Source organism: Ruditapes philippinarum, unplaced genomic scaffold, assembly GCF_026571515.1.
Source record: "Ruditapes philippinarum isolate M1 unplaced genomic scaffold, ASM2657151v2 ctg8_1_1_1_1, whole genome shotgun sequence".
NCBI classification, from domain to species: domain Eukaryota; kingdom Metazoa; phylum Mollusca; class Bivalvia; order Venerida; family Veneridae; genus Ruditapes; species Ruditapes philippinarum.
In genome coordinates this window covers 133,220-152,790 of record NW_026856049.1, presented here as the reverse complement: position 1 = coordinate 152,790, position 19,571 = coordinate 133,220, and the positions used below count along the sequence as shown (strand labels likewise).

The window sequence follows — 19,571 nt, the reverse complement described above, 5'->3', positions numbered from 1 at the left end:
GAATAAAAGCATTTCTGGGGCATAATGGGCCTTTAAATAGAATGATTTCAAAACTATGAGATATTAACATGAAACTTGGAACACTTGATTATCATGACAATCACAGTTGTAAGACAAGTGGCATTATCCTGAAAACAGTATTGTTAGATGTTATGCACCATTAAGCTGTATTTTTTTCATAGAAAAAAATTGAAGCTATTGCTACAATTGGAACATCCTCGGCTATTATTCATAATAACCTCAGAGTGAAAGTTATAGTTCTACCACATGGTTTCAGATGTAAACAGAAATAGAGAGTGTAATCTTCAATGATGTAAAACTAATGTGTATATTTGACATCCAAAAGAAAATAAAGTCTGTTTCAGTACAACTATGATTGAAAATATGTCTGACAACCATTTTTGTTATAAATGTACCCTCTGATCTACAATTATAAACAAAGTTTGCGTACCATCTCAAATTTTTTTAAAAATTCCTTTTACGTTTTTGGCTTTGAGCCCTTGCCCACTTTTTTAAATTTTTAAAACCCTAAAACTATGTACAGGGGGGGGTCACTGTACAAAGTTTTTTAAAATTTTAAATTCCCCCTTTTTAAAACTAACAACCCATGCGAATAGCCCAGCACGCTGTCCTACGGGTTTTTTATAACTTTTCGAAACATAAAAAAGAATGGGACTTTAAAATTTTGAATACAGTATTGATTATTTTTGACACGACACAGTTTGAAAAGAAAAGGGCCCATTATTCTAAAAAACTTTATTATAAAATTAATGCCCCCATTTTAACATAAATTTTTGTAAAAAATTTTGTTTTTAAATTTAGAAGTTTTCAAAATTTATAAAAAGATTTAAAAATAAAATTTTGGAATACTTGATTATCATGACTATTGACATTCCTAAAAGCATTATTTTTATTTGTAATGTCCCTATTTAACTTATGGTATTTACAAAACATTTGTTATTTGTAGTCATTACCCTTAACAGGTGAGTGTTACACCAAATTGCAGTTCTCCTATTTGGCTCATTTTTTACTGAAGATCAAAGTCAGACCGTACCTTGAATGTGAACTTTTATTTGTTACAGAATTGTGTGGAGCAAGTATTTGACAACCAGCAGGTGTTTGTAACAAAGAACACAGTGTTCATGGAAGAGTTTGCTGTAAATGTGAGAGAATATCTAACAGAATTAGAGGCTAGAATAGGTAGCTGAGTCTTGTTAAACCTTAACTTATGGTCATTCCAAAGTGATGATTACCTGTAATAATGGGGCGTCCGTGGCAGAGTGGTTAAGGTGGTTGACTTCAAACCTCTTGCCCCTCACTGCTGTGGGTTTGAATCCCGACAGGGACTTTGGATTCTTTTATATGTGGAAGCTATCCAGCTAGCTTATGGAACATCAGTGGTTCTACTCAGGTGCCGGTTTGTGCCTGAAATAATGCACAGAAGGGCACCGGAGTTCTTCCTCCACCAGTAAAGCTGGAAAGTCGCCATATGACCTATAATGTGTCGGTGTGATGTAAAACTCAATTAAACAAACAAATAAACCTGTAATAAAGATCAATTAAATTTTCTACTTTTCTTTTCTGTAGTAGAATGTTCCAGTATAATCTAGCATTGGTGTTCATAAATTGAGATGTTTTGTGGTATAAAAATACCAGAAAGGCTCAGAAATGTATGTATATGATTGTCAAAATTGGTAATAATTTATTTGTAGCCATCATGTCTGTAAGCAAAATGCTCTTGAGCAAAACTGGAGACTGAACCAGATTCCTTCATAATTGTCAATTTTAACTCCATGTTCATTGTGTTAAAAATTATACTGCATTGTTGTCTTCTCATTAAAACTTTTATAATAGTAATAGGCTTTTGATGTCACTCACAAACGAAAGTGTGTGTCTGTTTGTGTATATAATTACCTTGTGTTTGTGTGTATGAATATGCACACAGTTTTGTTCAGGTTATTTCTTTGTTATTACTTTAGGGATTGTCAAAATAAATAGCATATGCCTTCACCACAGTCAAAGTGTCACCCTGAAGATCAACATCTGCAACTTCAAGGTTGAATATCAAATTGTGTGTGTCTGAATTTTCCTCTTTTTCTTATTAGTCCCCTACTGGTTTAACCAAAGGAATATATAGCTGTTTTTATGATCTTATTCATAATGTAGTCTTATACAGTAAAACACATAATGTCTTCAATTATGCTGTCTGGGTAAAAAATGCATTCCTAAAGGAATTACTTATTTCTGCATTTAAGAATTGTGACCATTTTTAGCACTCAGGTAAGTGATCCATGACAATCTTGTTTACATAGTTAAAGTTGAGGTATAATCATCTTCAATGACAGCTCTAGATTTTCATAAAAAAATATAAACTATTGTTACCATTATTTTGGTTTTATGTCTAACCAATACAGCTGAAAACTTGTGCTTAATTTCTCTGGAAACTGTTGAATACATCCATATATTAATATGTTGTCATTGGAGTAGAATTACCTATTACTGTAAGTTTCATCACTTGAAATACTTTCAATGCAGGGTTTGAACAGGAGTGAGGAGAAAGTGAATCAGTCAGCTAGCTAAAGCACTAGAATATTGATCAATGTTAAAATTGAACTAATCATAATCATTGGTTAACTTAAAGGTTATAATGTTTACCTATGTTTTATGTAATTCTAGGTGAAAGTAATGAAATTGACCAAAGGTTTAAGTTTGTTGGGGTTTGTGGACTCTATATTCTACATTTTCAACTGTTCAGAGTGACAGACAAAAAAGTTTTCAAATCACTTTGGGATGTTCATAAAAAGGTAAGATGAGCTTTTGGAATTCCAAGACATACATGTAAAAATAGCTTGCCCTGTGGCATTGTTAGTTTTTATGTGACTGGATAAAGAACCTATGGACACATTTCTACTTTCTTCAATCATTCAACATATATTACTTGAAGTGATCCTTTTCAAAATTGCTTAAATTATTACAATTATTTCTTTTGCTTTAAAGAACGTTTTCAACTCAGCTAATTTATATAATAATTATTTAAATCTAAATACAGATTTTTATGCCCCCACAGAGTGGGAGCATATAGCGTTGCACTTGTCTGTCCGAGTGTCCGTCCGTACGTCCGTCCGTACGTCCCGAAATCTTGTGAACGCAACTCCTCTTAAACCGGATGCCAGATTTTGCTTAAACTTCCAGGGATGAACAACCTTAATGTGTAGATGGTAGTAAAGGAAGGAATTTTTGCTGCGACCAAATTTAACAGAATTATGGCCCTTTGTTGATTTTTTCACTATATACTATGTAGAAATTTTGTGAACGCAACTCCTCTTAAACCGGATGGCAGATTTTGCTTTAACTTCCAGGGATGAACAACCTTAATGTGTAGATGGTAGTAAAGGAAGGAATTTTTGCTGCAACCAAATTTAACAGAATTATGGCCCTTTGTTGATTTTTAGTTTTCAACTTGTGGCACATGTAGTCCAAAAAATATTTGACCTAGAGTCATAAGATTGACAGAACAGTGGCGTGTGGGGGCATCCGTGTCCTATGGACACATTTCTAGTTTTCTATAAAATTCACATAGAGGCATATAACTTAGGTTTTTAGGAAATAGATATCAATTCTGAGTGCATTGTTGTAGAAAAATGCACAGTTTGAGTTCAAATGCGTAGTAATATAAACACGAAGGCTGATAGGCCTGAGTGATTAATTACAAAGCATTTTAACGAAAAACGTGCATTATTAATTATACAATAATGCACAAAGAATTAATATCTATTTCCATTCAAACACGTCAAGAAAAAATATAATTATTATTATAAAGTTGGACTTTATGTTTGGTGGTTAAATTTGTTTTCGCCTCAGAGTTTCCAATAGAAACGTCCTTTAAAGGCTGTTCCAGTGAGTTGAAAAAAACTGTCGTTAAATCTACCGTGTGTAAAAACATTAGAGAATAACAAATTTTGAAAAGGTTGATAAAACTTTGTTTGTTTATTTTATTTCACTCTATAATTTTTCAAGCGAAATACAAATTATTAAAAGTGAAATAAATGTAAAACTTAACTCGTTTGCGACATTAAGATAGCGTACTTGATTTGATTGTTTTGTACGTGCTGTTTGGCGCTACATTGTGACGTCACTTAAACAAAATTTTAAACGTCTGTACAGCGTTAACAACTGAATTAAAGATATTGGTGTTCAGATTCATTTTCTTAATTAGACCATTTTCTTTCATTCTAGAAAGTTTTCACGACAAAATTCGACAAAATTATGTATGTAATCTAAGCTTAATGAGGGTCTGTCAAGTCCGTTGACGCACAAAACATAGCATTTGTTGTTTAGTATGGACCCCGGGTATGTTACCATTGAAGCCTTTTAAGAGTTAATCTTGATGCAAAAGGGGGTTTGATAATTTTACCTCAGGGGCATTTCCCAGGTAAAAAAGGGGCCAAAAAAATTTTAAATTTTTAAAGCAGATTAAGGAAATTTCATTTATATAGTGTTTAAAAGACCCACCAAAAAATTAAAGAAACAATGACAAAAATTTAAAAGATTAGTCAAAAAGGGGGCTGTTGTTTCCTGCAAAGACCCCTCCCAATTTAGCCATCTAAATTTAAAACAAAGGTTCACACACTTAAGTGCTCATCTTTTTGTTCCTGCCTATTTTTCTCTACTGGGGGGGGGGCATTTTGCCCTATTTTGGCAACTTTTAAAATAGATTTTTTAAATTTCTTTTTAGATTCCCGCTATAAAATCTGGGGAGGAAATTTAGTGTTTGGGTTTTCCCAAAACAAATTTTTTCAAACAAACTGCTCACATGGTGAAAGTCCTAGACAAGAAGTCTTTGGCCATGGTCAAACAAAGTCAAGAGTCATGGTTGCAACAGAAAAACCAAATGCTTACTAGGTAATTATGATTTGATATTTTATTTTCATAGAAGTCTATTCCTTTGCTAAAGTCTCCTTATTTTAGTGCAACTGTATCTTTCCCAGATAAGAGGAGTTCCAAAATTTGTTAACTTGTTAAGAACATACATAGTAAAAAATAGAATATGTCTCAACCAGACAGCTTCTGGACAAAACTTCCTGGCTTGTCCAAAATAAGAATTTTTACGTATTTTATCAAACACTTGTTGTGGTTAGAAATAACCTGTATTCAGTGTAGAACACAGATTATAACAATTTGCTTGTTATTCTTAGTTTTGTCTTCTTTAACTGTATCTAGAATTTGATATCAGTTTGCTGTCTCCTATGGCAGCTCTTGTTTGAATATCTCTTCTTAAGAAGATGATTGACCATATTTTATTCAATATTATAATATTAAATCTTTTCTTTTCACTCTGGCAACAACAGGATAAAGTAAGTAAAGTATATTTGGTGTGGTTCTGTGTAGTTTTATTAACCCTGTTTTATAATTCTTCTTCTGCTTAACATTTTATTAGTTCTTTTTCTCATTACACTAGTAGAAATAAAGTAACCACTCAGAGTTGGCTTTGTTACTGTTTCTGTCCAAATATCCAGCAAATTAGCCAGAAAGGTAGTTTTTATGATTTTAAATTGGTCATCTGGGGTCAAAACTAGGTCACACAGTCCAAATATGGAAAAACCTTGTTAACACTCTTAATGCGACATTGTCAGCCCAAATATCTTAGAAATATATCACAATGCTTGTTACTATGGTTTCTAGCACAAGTTTTAATATGTGTCACCTGGGGTCAAAAACTAGGTCATAGAGCCCAAATGTTAACATTGTAGAGGTATCATTTTCAGCTTAAAAAAAACTTAGAAATTGGGCAGAAAGGTTGTTTATATTAATTCTAACGGATCATTTTGTGTCAAAAGCAAGGTCACACTGCCCAAATATGGAAAATCCTTGTTAACGCTGTAGAGGTTACATCTTCAGCAGTTTAGAGATATTTAGTAAGTAGCATTTCCTAGTGGACCTCTACAAAATTTATGACCTTGAAGTTAGAAATGGCAATACCTTGGGAGTCAACTAGTTTATATAGACCTGTTAGTCGAAACTACAATGCAAGCTTAGATATTTGTCCTGAAGTCTTTCGTAGCAGACATCTACAAATATATTAAAAATTATCCCAAATGTGATCTCATAACTGACGTCAATGTATATCTGGAGAGTGATTTAAGGCCATCTTAGCCCTCTTGTTTTGTCCAGCACTGAGAAAAGTAGAACATGCTGCTCCTTGGCCAGCTCTTGGTATGTTTTGGTATGACTACTAACTCTTTATACACGCTCTTCTTATTGCTGGATTGGTAATAGCTAATGAAGCACAAACATTATATGCGCTTTCATTTGTAGAGCTTAAGGAAAAAACTTATCTTACTTATTTTTCTTGTGCTTATTTTAAAGTGATTATACTTGTCAACATGAAAAATAAAATACAATCATGTAGTTACATGTATAATTACATACACAATTATATAGCAACATAAATTATTCAAAAAACATTTATGTCAGAGAGCAAGGAACTGGATTTATTTTTGTACTTAAAATGGGTATTTGTTTACAATATAATTGACAAACCAGGAAAAAGGGAGAGAAGAGTCAATATTTGATATTACAGATTTAACTTGCAACAACTTTTTTGTGTTTGCAGCATTGCTGTGATTGGGATTTATGTGGGTTGTCCCAATATTATATGACAAGTGTGTTTAAAAGCTTAAATGGGTAAAAATTAGATATTTTGATATGTTTTAAACTCATACAATTGAAACACTTTCACAAATTTACATGGAAAAATATCAACAAACAACAAAATGATACGTAAATACCATGGCAACTATTTTAATCTCTGGTCATGTCATACTTCAAAAGTGATGTTAAGCCTACATTATGTGCCTTTCTGCAAGTACTCTTTGTGGCATTGAAAGTATAAACAGCGTCACTTTACCTGTGAATTGTCAATTACAGACTTAAAAACCATTTATTAGTTTATTTAAGACTCTGATTAGTCTCATACCTAATTAAATAAATAAGAACTTTTTTATTATTATTATTATTATTATTATTATTATACGGTAATCATTATACTCGTTTGAAATATACTTCTGGCCTTGTTACATCTGCCCTAGCTGTGGGAAATAGGTGACAGAGATAGTCTTCATGTTCGTTTTTTTTTCTTATTCTCACCTTTGGTTATGCAAAACTCTTCTTTCATTTATGTTATTTGTCATGACAGGAATATGTTGCTAGACTGTTATATTCAGTGTATTTGTTGTAAAGTCTTAAAACAAGTTTCATCCGAAATAAAACTAGGCTGCATCGAGCACATTTCTTTTGGCAACGCCTTTTTTTTATAAAAGCTGTTTCTATTTTCTACTGAAGTGTCCCCAATATTTGTCTGTTTCTTCTATTTCTATTTTGCATTAGTGTAAACTAGTTTTTCAGAGTTTGTACTATTTTTTTAATACAGTTTTTTTTTCTTCTTTTTGGAAAATATTTTCCTTTTCCAAAGGCATTTGAAGTTTTGGAAACTTTTTAAAAAAAAAAAACTGAAATGGGCCGGAGTTTTTTTTCTGGCCGGATGGGCCGATGCAGACCACCAGGGGGGGACCCAACGTCGGGCGGCCCGCAGCCCCATTCAGCAGAGGGAATTTAAGCATGATATATCGCAGTCAGAGATTTTATATCCCAAAATATTAACATAATCTATTCAAGGCCTAAATTCATGGCAGATTATTTTGAATGTGCGCGGGAATTTTTTTCAAAGTTTAAATGAGAATAGATTTTTGTACCTGATTAAATGAAAATAAAATAATAAATTGATAGGTTACGTATGTGAATTAATATGTACTGGTGTTCAAAATGAATCATCTATAAGATTTGTTACAGAATTTTGGGACAACCCTCGCAAGTACCAAATCTGTTCATAGCTTTGAATTTGGTACTTGTACGTTGGAGAATTTATGTTGAGTTTTAGCTCAGCTGAGCATAAAGTGCTATAGATGAGTTTTTGTGATCACAATTTGTGTGGTGTTCATCATCAGTTATCAGTGCATCCGTTGTCAAACAACTTCTTCTCTAAAATCACCAGGTCAAATTTGATAAAATTTCCCTGGGATGCTCCCAAGTTTGAAGCTCTTATCGATCCTTAGATTACTAGTCTGTTGATACAATATACTCAGCCTTTCTTAGCCAGGCTAGAAGATTAAAATTTGTTTGACCTATGCAAGAGAAAAGTGCAAATGTCTAGGTATTCTTTGCTTTTGCATTTATGATATAGACACACAGACATTGTAAAGTTTATCTACTGGACAGTGGGTCCTGTTAACTTTGAAAGTATGCAGGACCTGGCTATAGTTGACATTAACTTGCTGTATTTTAAGGATACCATTGTGATCTCAAGTGAGAACTTTGGGGCCATTGGCCACATCTTTTGTAAAGTTCAATATAGTTACATGTATATTTGTTAATTACTTGCATTTTGGCACAACATGCTCAAGGTTAGCTATTGTCATCACTGACTGTCCAGCATTCTCCATCCACACTTCTATCTGAGCAACATCTCCTCCTAAACTATCAGGTCAATAATATCAAAATACATTCCATGCAGAACTAGGGTTGGCATGGCAACAATAAGAAAAATCTTAAAAAAATCAGCTCCTCTGAAGCCATAAAGGTTAGATCTTAGATAATTGGCATGAAACATCATGTAGTGTACCTTTACCATGCTTGTTCAAGTAATAGCCCTAAAGTCATAATTGGCCTTGCCCAAGGAGTCAAATGGTTTTCCTAATTTGACATGTAACATCATCTAGTGTGGCCCTCTCCAAGGGGATCATGGGTTTTCATTATATGAAGTAAAATGTTTAAAAATCGTCTTTGAAACTATAAAGGCTAGAGCTTAGATAATTAGCATGAAACATCATGTAGTAGACCTCTACAAATCCTTTACAAATATTGGCCCAACCCCTGGGGGTCATGGGTTTACATCATATTTATCAGACAAATCATCTTCTCCAAAACTACAAAGGCTAGAGCTTATAATAATAATAATAATAATAATAATAATAATAATAATAATAATAATAATAATAATAATAAAAGTAAAATCTTTATTTAGAGAAGGTAACATACAAAGTTGACACAATAAGAGAAGATGTATTTATTTTCAGTACGGCCGTCTGATTTAACAATAACAAAGAAAGAAAAATACTCATAGATCTATACAAAATTCGAAATCCTTTTGTACAAAAAAAAGAAACAAAAACAAATATATTCTTTAATGTAATGAAATGAAACATATATAGATAATTAACATAAAACATAGGAATGTCCAGGTAATTAAATCTTGGCTAAGTAGACCATATCCTCTGATAAGTGATATAGGGCCATGATGGCGTTCTTGTTTTCTATAATTTGGTTGATGAGTATATATTATTTGCTGTCAGGGATGTTCAAGCATTTCATGCAACAGTAACAGCTTGGATGGTTGAAATGGAGTGTAATTTACCAAGAGGGAAAACACTAATGGAGGACTTGAACAGTAGATCAGTACTACTAATACAGGTATATATATATTTATTATATATCTAATAAATTTAACCAATCGGCAATCTGCTTTTGTACCTCGTGACCATCCAATATAATCCGGTATTGGATCCAAAATAAAATATTATTTTCATATCGGACGGTTGGGTTTATGTGCACTAAAAGTCGCTTGTCTGGTTCTCGATTTCAATCTCTAACAAATTAAAGACCTGGAACCATGCTTGCATAAAGGCGCTTGTTATTATATCGTTACAACAGCTGGTAAAGTGTCTTGCTGTTTTGTTTTTGACCAAAAGGCAAAGTGTTAACTGACCAAGAAATTTCTTATTTTGTGGTACAGAAAAACTAAAACCCCTGTGGCAATTTAAAATTTAGGACTTTTGGGGAAATTTATGATCGTTATCCACCGCCACTTAATCGCGCCCAAAATTTTGGAAAAAAATTTTTCCCCCCCAAGCTGAACCTTTCTTTTAAAAGTTTTTATTTTTGATGGACATGTTAGAGAGATAGAATGAAAAGGTTATTATTTACATGTTTACTGTACAATATGGAATATATTTGACTCGTACACAGCTTGAAAGTTAATATTGATTTTTTTCCTGTTGCCTCATCCAAAATTTGTCCAAATACATCCCGTATTGTTACAGAAAATGATAATAAAAACCTATTTTAATTATATTTTTCTACATTGAGATTTTTTTCTTTTATAATACCATGATTGTAGTGGGAACGAGGACAGTAAAAATTGACATCTTTGTTTGCTCATTCTTTTTTTTTAAATTGCAGATCTATTACCTGAGAGAATGAAAATTTTTAGAAATTTAAAATTGTATGATGAAGAATTAGAGAGGCAGCTTTCTTGCCCTTCGTTAAATAATAGATTTTTTAAATTTTTGGGACAAGTTACCTATAAGCCTTTCTATCTGTTAGGGGTTGCCCCCTTACTATTAGTTTTAAATTTTCAGGGGTTATTGTATGGACAGCAGATTCAACATTTAGTGAGGACAGTGATGAACCTACATGTTTCTATGCAAAAACCAATGACCAAAACTGCTGTACTCGCCTTGTGTAAACTTACTGAACTTTTAAAGGTATGCTTCCTGTATGATTGAATGACAATAAGAGTAAATTGATTTGTTTTAAGTGATTTTATTAGCTCAACTTTTTTTTTTTGAAAAAAAAAGTAGAGGTATTGTTATAGTCAGGTCGGCGTTCCCGTTGCCGTCCGCAAACTTGTACCTGGATCATAACTTTTTTATTTCTTGGTGTATTTGTCTTCAATACCTTGGCCAGCAACAACCCTTGGGACAAGACCTTTCGTAGACCACCACTAACCTTGACCTTCATCATAAATGACATTGACCTTCAAGGTTAAAAGTCCAATTTTTGCTTGTTCATGCTGTTTATTGGCTGTTAACTTTGTTATTTTTGAATGGATTGTCTTCAAACTTGAACATAACATAATCTTCAAGGATATCCGCTTAAAAATAACTAGTCAGACCTTGACCTTCACTCATAAATGACCTTGGACTTTGAAGGTCAAATTTTTGGGAAATTTTCTTTTTTTTCCCTATTATTGGCTGTAATTTTGGGTTATTTTAAAAGGGATTGTCATGAAACTTAAACCCTAATAATCTTAAAACAACTGTTAAAAAAAAAACCGAAAGACCTTGACCTTAAATTTATTAATAAACATTGTTTTTAAAAGGGGTAAAAATTTTTTGGGGAAATTTTCTTTGGGTTTTGGCGGTAACGGGACTGTAACTTTGTTTATTATTAAAGGGAAAAAATTTCATATTAAAAACAAAAAACCAAAATTTTAACCCCCCGGGAACCTTGTTTTTTATCCAAACCCCAAAATTTTTCCCCTTGGGGCTTTTTAAAATTGATTTTGCCCCTTAAAAGGTTATATTACGGGAATTTTCTAGATTTTCCCATTTATTGGGGGTTTTTTAAAACATATAATATATTATACATGTATATCATTGTTTAAAGTATATTGTATTATATATATATATATAAATGTGTGTATGTATATAACATAATTATATATACATATATATATATATATATATATATATATATATATATATATATATATATCATGGCATAGTTATATATAGTGAGTGAGTGGTGTGTGAGTATATATATTTTTGCCTCAATCATCATCAAAACTTTGGTCAGGATGCTTATCTAGTTGAAAGCCTCGGATGAGTTCGAACATGGCTCATCTCGGATGAAAAACTAGGTCACCGGGAGCTATAAAATAGAAAAAACCTTTGTTAACACTCTAGCGGTCACATTTTTGCATCAAATCATCAATCAAACTTGCGTCAGAATGCTATCTAGTTGATTGCTTGGATGAGTTCGGAACCCATGGGTCATCTCGGATGTAAAAAAGTAGTCACCGGAGCTAAAAATAGAAAAACCCTTGTAAGAGCGAGGCGTGCGTGAGCACCACATTTTTGCATCAAATCATTCATCAAAACGTTCGGTCAAGATGCTTGTCTACAAGGTAAGATAGCTCCCGGATGAGTTTAACATGGGTCATCTCGCCGAAATGAAAAAGTAGGTCAACCGCGGAGCTTAGGAAATAGAAAAACCCTTGTTTAACCACTCCTAGTAGCCGGTTCACATTTTCCTGGGCATCAGTCATCATCAAACATTGTCAAGAAATGCTTGTCTAGGTGATAGCTCGGTATTGAGTTCGAAACATGGGTCATCTCGGATTGACAAAGTAGGTCACCAAGCTAAAAAATAAGTTAAAAACCTTGTTAAACCCACTCTAGTGCGTCACAATTTTTGACTCAATTGTCATTAAAAAACTTCGTCAGGAAACTTGTCTAGGTCATTTGCTGGAAAAACCTCAAAACATGGGACTTTCTGGGATTGAAAAACAGGTAAACAGGAGCAAAAAATTTAAGAAAAATCTTTTTTTAAAAACTCTAGTGGTTTACTGTTGTGCCCCAAATTTTTTTTAATTTGGGTTTTGAAATTTGTTTTAAATGATTTCTAAGTCAAGATCGAACAGGGTTTCCACCCTTGGGAATAAAAAAACTAGGTCAACCGCCCAATAAAAAAAAAACCCCCTTTGTTAAATTTCTGTGTAAACATTTTGACTAAATTTATCATAAAAAATTTGGGTTCGGGAAAATGTTTGGGTCAAAGGAATTGTTTGGATAAAGTTCGAAATCGCAGGGTAAAAACTAGGTCCCCGGGACCCAAAAAATGGGAAAAAATCTTTTTTAACCCAACCCCAAATTTCCCTACTTTTTTTTGGAACCCAAGTATCCGGGAAAATTGGGTTTCTGAAAGTTTTTTTTTGATGATTTCAGGTCAATTTTAAATTATGTTCCCCTTGGGAAAAAAACTAGGTCGCATTTGCTCAAATATGGTAATCCTTGTTAATACTGTAGTGGTCACATTTTTGACTCACCTTTTTCCCCCTTTAAAAGCTTTTCTAGGTAATTGTTTTGGAAAGAAGTTTGATAAGTCAAAGGGGAGCGATCTTAGGGCCATCATGGCCCTTTTTGTTTTAAAAAGGCCCTCAAAGTTTCTATTCAAATATATATACAAAAAAAATAAAAAAAACAAAAACTAAATTTTGACAAGACAGACCAAATAAAAATTTATAAAAAACGGAAAAGTTTTTATATGTTAAAAAATTTTTAAATTTGCGGTTTAGAAAAAATAAAAATCGGGGCGTTGCCCCCCGGGCCCGGGGGTGGCTTTTTGTTTCCCTTGATTTTTTTCCAGCAAAAAAGTAGAATGGATTTTTTTTTAAAGAAATTTTGAAGGTTGATTGAAAAAACATTATTTAAATAACTTTAATGGGGAATTAAATGAAAAAAGAATTTAAAAAACGGGCATTTTTTAATTTTGCCCTCAAAAAAAATTTTCCCCCCCACCCCGACCTGTATTTTTTAAAAACATGAAAGATTTAAATAATATTTCCCTCTTTAAACCTAAAATTTGAAACATCAAAAGGCCATTATTCCCCCAAAAAAGTTTTTAAAATTTCAAAAATACCTTACAATTGTCCCGTAAAAAAGGGATTTAGCTCACCTTAACTGGCCAGGGTTAGCTTCTTAAATACAAATTTTAAAGTCCCACTTGTCCCCAATCCACACTTAAATTCCCTTTAAAACTCCCAAATGGTGACTCTTTTGACCTTGTCACAAAAATTTGGGTCAGGATGGGTTTTCCTAGTAATTGCCCTTTGACAAGTTTGAACCCTGATCATCTTGATGGGAAAACTTTGGTCACAGGACCAAAAAATTTGAAAAAATCTTGTAAAAAACTCTATTGGCTACTTTTTTTTTTCCAAATATTTGGGAAATTTTTGGGTTTCAAAAGGGTTTATAAAGCAATTTTTTAGTTTCTTTTTAAATTTATGACCATCTGAGAAAAAACGGGTTAAACATTTTTAAGGGGAAATTTTTTCAGCTTATAATCCTGAAAAAAGGGTTTTGGAAAAGGGTTTGGTTTTTTGGGGTTTTCCCCCTTAGCTCAAATTAAAGTTGGGTTTCACGTTGTTTTAAAAAAAAAAGGTGACAAAGTGCAAACAGGGAAAAAAAAATTGTTTACACACCCCAAAATATACGGGAAAATTTTCAGCAAGTTTTTTAAAATTTGTTTTTTAGTCTAGTTCAAAATTTGGGTCATGGGGGGGTCAAAAACTAGGGGGACAGCTTTGTTTATTTTGCACTATCTCGGGTGCAGATATGAACCCATTTTTATATCATTTTTAATGACTTTGTTTTTTTTCTTCTTTTCATTTTTTGGCTAACAATATTAATCAAAGCCTTAAAGCATGTATAAGGTAAAGAAATAAAAAGGGGCCCATCATCCTTTGAAAATTAGGACAGATTTTTTGGGCCCATCTAAACCTTTGTTTGGGGCGGACCTGAACAAATTTAAATTTTTAAGTTTTGGGAATTTGGGAGTGAACACATAGAACATTTGATACTTTTTGTCTGGGGAAGAAGGTGACAGCCTGAACAGATTTTAAAAAAACAAAAATTTTCTTTGGATCTTTTCACAAAAAAAACTAAAAACTCCACGATTTGGATGTGTCGCCTTGTGAACAATATATTTTTAAAAAGAAAGGGAAAGACAAAAAAAAAAATTTTGAAAATTAAAAAAGGGGCAAAAAACCTAAAAAAAATAAAAAATTTTGCAGATCGAGTTTCTGTGCCCCTGCACTTCTTTAAATAAGATCTATCCCCCTATGAAGTTTAAGCCCCATAGTTTTTATACTTTTTGGGAAAATGGCCTGGACAAAAAAAAAGTATAAAAATTTAAAAAAAAGGGGCAATAACCCCAAAAAAATAAGAAATGCAGAAAAGTTACCAGTTCTTGTCCCATTTGAAATTTTTTTATAGATTTTATATCCTATGAATTTTCAAGTCCATAGTTTTATACTTAAGGAAAAAAATCCCCCGCCGGCCCAAAAAAAAAGTATAAAAAAAACAAAGGGAAATAACTAAAAAATAAGAATAAGGTCCCCGGTTTTAGGACTGCATTCGGGTCATTTTTGGAAAAAGGGCATGCCTTCCCAATTTTTGAAGTCAACCGCCCTTTATATAATGACTGATTTATGCTCCGGCCCAAACTTTGGGGGAGGGCCGACAACGACGCCGACGACGACACCGACGACGCCGCACCCCCGGGCAAAAGGGAAAACCCCCAATAGTCACCTTTTTCAAGGGGGACACAAGACTGTTAATACAGTTTTAACTTTTACATTTTCTCTGCTTTTTAGTGCTCTTTTTCATCCCTTTTTCTGGGAAAAAAAAAAAACCCCCTGCGTTTTTTTAAAAACAGAGATAAAGTTAAATAATACATTTAATTTACCCCCCATTTGGCGACCTTTTCAAACCAAAAAACACCCTTTTCCCTCCAAAAAATGTTTAAACCATTTTTTACAGAGAATTTGTTTTTCCAAATTCCCCTTTAACCCCCTTTTTGGGCTGCCCAAAGGGAAGTATTTCATAACAATTTGATTAAAATGATTTCAATGAAAGTTTTTTGGTGTATTTTTGGGGGTAAGGCTGGGCCCTTTGTCTGGTCGTCTGCTGGGTTTTGGGTGGTCTAACCCCCGACCTTATTTTGGGCTCCCCGTTTTTGGCATCTAACCCCGACCTAATTCGGTCGTCTGCTGTTTTGGCTGTTTTTTAAAACCCGATCTTAGGTCTGGGCGTCTTTCGTTTTGCTGTCTAACCCCGACCTTTTGGTTTTGGTTCGGTTTATTTGGGTGTCTATACCCTGACCTTTTTGGTCTTGGGCGGGCTGCTTTTTTTGGTGTCTATACACTGGGCCTTAGGGCAGTCGTCCGCTGCTTTGGCTGTCTATACCCTGACCTTAGGGCTTGGGGCGTCTGTGTTTGGCCTGTCTATTTCCCCGGGCCTTTGGTCTGGTCCCTCTTTCTGATTTTGGCCCTCTATTTCACTTACCTTTGGTCTGGGCGTCGCTGTTTTGGGGCCGGGGGCCATACACTTACCTTAGGTCTAATCCCTTTTTCCGTTTTATACCCTCCCAGGGCTTTTTGTTTTCTGGTTTTGGCTTTTATACACTTTACCTTAACGTCCTGCTGTTTGGCTGTTGTTTTAACCCGACCTTAGGTCTGGTTTGTCTGCCCGTTTTTTTTGGGTGTCTATACACGGCCTTAGGTTAAATCGTCGCTGTTTTTGGGTGTCTATTAAACCCCCCCTAAGGTTTGGTCGTCTGCTGTTTGGGCTGTCCTTTACCCTGACCTTAGGTCTGGCTTTCTGTTTTGGCTTTCTATAACTGACCTTAGGGGTGGTCGGGCTCTGTTTTGGGTGCTATACCCCGACCTTAGGTTTTGGTCATCGCTGTTTGGGTTCTTACCCTGACCTTTAAAAGGGCTGGTCCCACTGTTTTGGGTATCTTTTACCTTGACCCTTTGGGTTGGTTTTTCTGTGTTTTGGGTGTCTATACCCTGACCTTAGGGTTTTGGTCGCTGGCCCGTTTTTACTGTTCCCTACCTATGACTTCTCCCATTTTTGCATAACCAATTTTTAAATTAAAAATTTTAAAAGAATAATTATCATGATTTCACTTTCGCATATCCTAAACAAATTTGAAAACCCGACCAATAAAGATATTTAAAATTTAAAAATTTTAAATTGGGTTTCATTTAAAAAATTTTTGGGAAAAATTTTATTTTGATTTATTCCCAAAAAAATTATTATCATTATTAAATTTGTTCATGGGCCCTTTTCCCAATAACTAGCAAATAGACAGGGAAAAAAAAAAATTACCCGCATTTTGCCCAAAAATCTATCAGATTTCCCTGGACAAAATTAAACTAAGGGGAAATCTCCCCAAAAAAAAAACGTTTTCATATATGAAAAAATGGGTTTAAAGAATTTTTGAAAACTATTTCCCGAAAATATGTTATTTTCATATGTAAGAAAAAACATAAAAGGGAAATTTCCCCATTTGTTCAGAAAATTTTTAAACTTATCCCCGCTAATATTTTACTTCAATCATGTACCAATTTTTACCAGTCATTGGTTTGTAGTTTAGTGTTTGGGACTTTTTTTTAGGCGTATTGTTTGTATTTTAAATTTTTAGTAATTTTGTCCCGAATAATAGTGGGCCCCTTTAAAAAGTTTGTCTGGAAATATTTTTCTTATATTTTCTAATGATTTTTTACCTGAAGTACTTTAATTTAAAGATTTTTTTAGTTAAACCAAACACCAAAAATAATTACATATGTTGCTTTTAATTTTAACCCAATTGCCAAAAACATCTTTCCTTTTCGGCACCATATGACCTGAATTGTGTTGTTGTGCTGTAAAACTAAACAAACAAACAAATCATAGTGGATTTTTCTCTGGTTTGTTTTTGTCATACAAAAGTATATAGATGATATTATAATCATGATTGTTTAATGAGTAACAATGAAACAAACATGCAGTGTATTTGTTGGGCAAACTAAATATTATTGACTAAAACACTTTTTAAATAGCATTTTCAGTACTAAAAGGCTCATGAACATATGTTGTTGTTTTTTAGTTCACCTGTCACAAAGTGACATGGTGAGCTTTTGTGATCACTTTTCGTCCGTCCGGCGTCCGGCCGTAAACTTTTACTTTAAACGACATCTCCTCATAAACCTCTAACCCAATTTCATCCAAACTTCACAGGAATGTTCCTTTGGTAGTCACTTTTAAAAATTGTTCAAAGAATTTAATTTAATTCCAAGCAGAACTTAAAATATCTTCTTTTAGAAAACCGAAAGAGCTAGAGCTTAGATATTTGGCATGAAACATCATCTAGTCAGTGTCTACCAAATAAATGCCCTGGGGTCAAAATTGGCCTGCCCTGGGGTCATTGATTTTCCTTATTTGTGTATAGTAAAAACTTAAAAAATCTTCTTTTAAAAAGCCCAAATAGCTAGAGCTTAGATATTAAGCATGAAACATCTTCTAGTGGGTGTCTACCAAGTTTCAATAAAATCCCTGGGGTAAAAATTGGCCTAGCCCCCGGGGGTCATTGTTTTTCCCTTTATGTATATAGTAAAACCTTAAAAAATCTTCTTTTAAAAAACCCTAAGAGCTAGAGCTAAGATATTTAGCATGAAACATCTTCTAATGGGTGTCTACCATTTTTGTTCAAATAAGGGCCCTGAGGTTAAAAATGGCCCGCCCTGGGGGCCTATATACAAGTGAGCGATTTCAGGGCCATCATGGCCCTCTTGTTTTCTTCATTTATTTAGAAACGTATTACATCTGATAAAAAGTACAGTGAGAGAAAGCTAGATGTTTTGTCTTCCTTGGTTCTGGCAGAAACAGCTTTGGCTGGTCCAGGTATGTTTTCTTCTCACTTGTCAGTGCTTAGCTTATTTTGAGCAATTTGAGCACAATGTGCTGAAGGTGATTACAATTTGTGCAGTCGGTCATTAATTCAGTAATTGTAGAGTTATTGCCCTTGACTTATTAAAAAATTTCAATTTTCAATTTGTGAAGGAGTAGCTCAAAAAGTATTTGATTTAGAGCCATGAACTTTACAGGAATGTTGGTCATAACATGTAACATAACATTATTATACCCCCCTTCGAAGAATGTTGGTTGGTCTGTTTGTCTGTCGTAAGACCACATGGTTTCTGCTCATTATCTTAAAAACTATTTATCACAAAGTCTCCATATTTCAAATGTTGATTGGTCATAACTAGAAGATGACCTTTATTGATTTTGGGGTCTCTAGGTAAAGGTCAGGATCACAGTAACCTCAAATGCAAAAGTGGTTTCAGATTTATAACTATTGTATGGCAAGACTTTCAAGTTTCAAAGTTAGTTGAACACTTCCATGTACCCATATATGCCATGTTTATATAACAAAATTACCAATAGTATGAGTCAAGGTGATATGTGTTTGTTAGACATATCTTGTTACCTTTTGTTAAGAAACTTGGTACAAATGAGACATGGAAATAATTCCATTTAACTTTTGCAAAGCCCCAAGAATGCCCACCTATGCATGCAGATTGAGAAAAATAATATTCACCTATTGGTCACTGACCTCCACAAACTTTTATTTGAGCCTCCAAGTCATACTAATCCTTAAATCATCAGCTGGTCTAATAGCAGGCTTGTCATAGATGTCATTTTTGTGTCGCCTCTACGGAGTAGTGGCGACATATAGGGATCACTTCTCTGCCGTCTGTCTGTCCGTCTGTCTGTCCGTACAAACCAGAGCTACATTATGGGGTTTGGTCTATTGTTCTCATAACAATAGATGTCTTTGATGTCTCATATGCAAAGCAAATTTTAAATAGTTTAATCACAAATTATGTCCAAGTTGCACAAAAATTGCCAAAATCATATAGTCTGAAAAATAAAAACATGTCTGACTGTATGCTAAAATAAATAACAGTAAAATCACATTAACCTCTCATCAGTTTACCTGTTTTCACAAGGGCTATTAGTCTATTAACACAAATGTTTTATAAATGTGTACCATATACTCAGGTGAGTGATTAAAGGCCAAAATGGCCGTCTTGTTAACTTAGAGTTTATGTCAAAATTGCCTATATA

The 19,571-nt window shown here is 33.7% G+C and overlaps 1 protein-coding gene across 1 annotated transcript in view; it reads left to right on the top strand.

Moving 5' to 3' along the window:
- Positions 1-19,571, top strand: part of LOC132745249 (WASH complex subunit 4-like) — a 73,879-nt gene that overhangs the window by 18,497 nt on the left and 35,811 nt on the right. Inside the window, 6 exon segments of the mRNA XM_060734113.1 lie at positions 1,083-1,200; positions 2,677-2,804; positions 4,736-4,902; positions 9,408-9,525; positions 10,473-10,598; positions 18,254-18,344. Coding sequence (XP_060590096.1) covers positions 1,083-1,200; positions 2,677-2,804; positions 4,736-4,902; positions 9,408-9,525; positions 10,473-10,598; positions 18,254-18,344 — 748 coding nt within the window.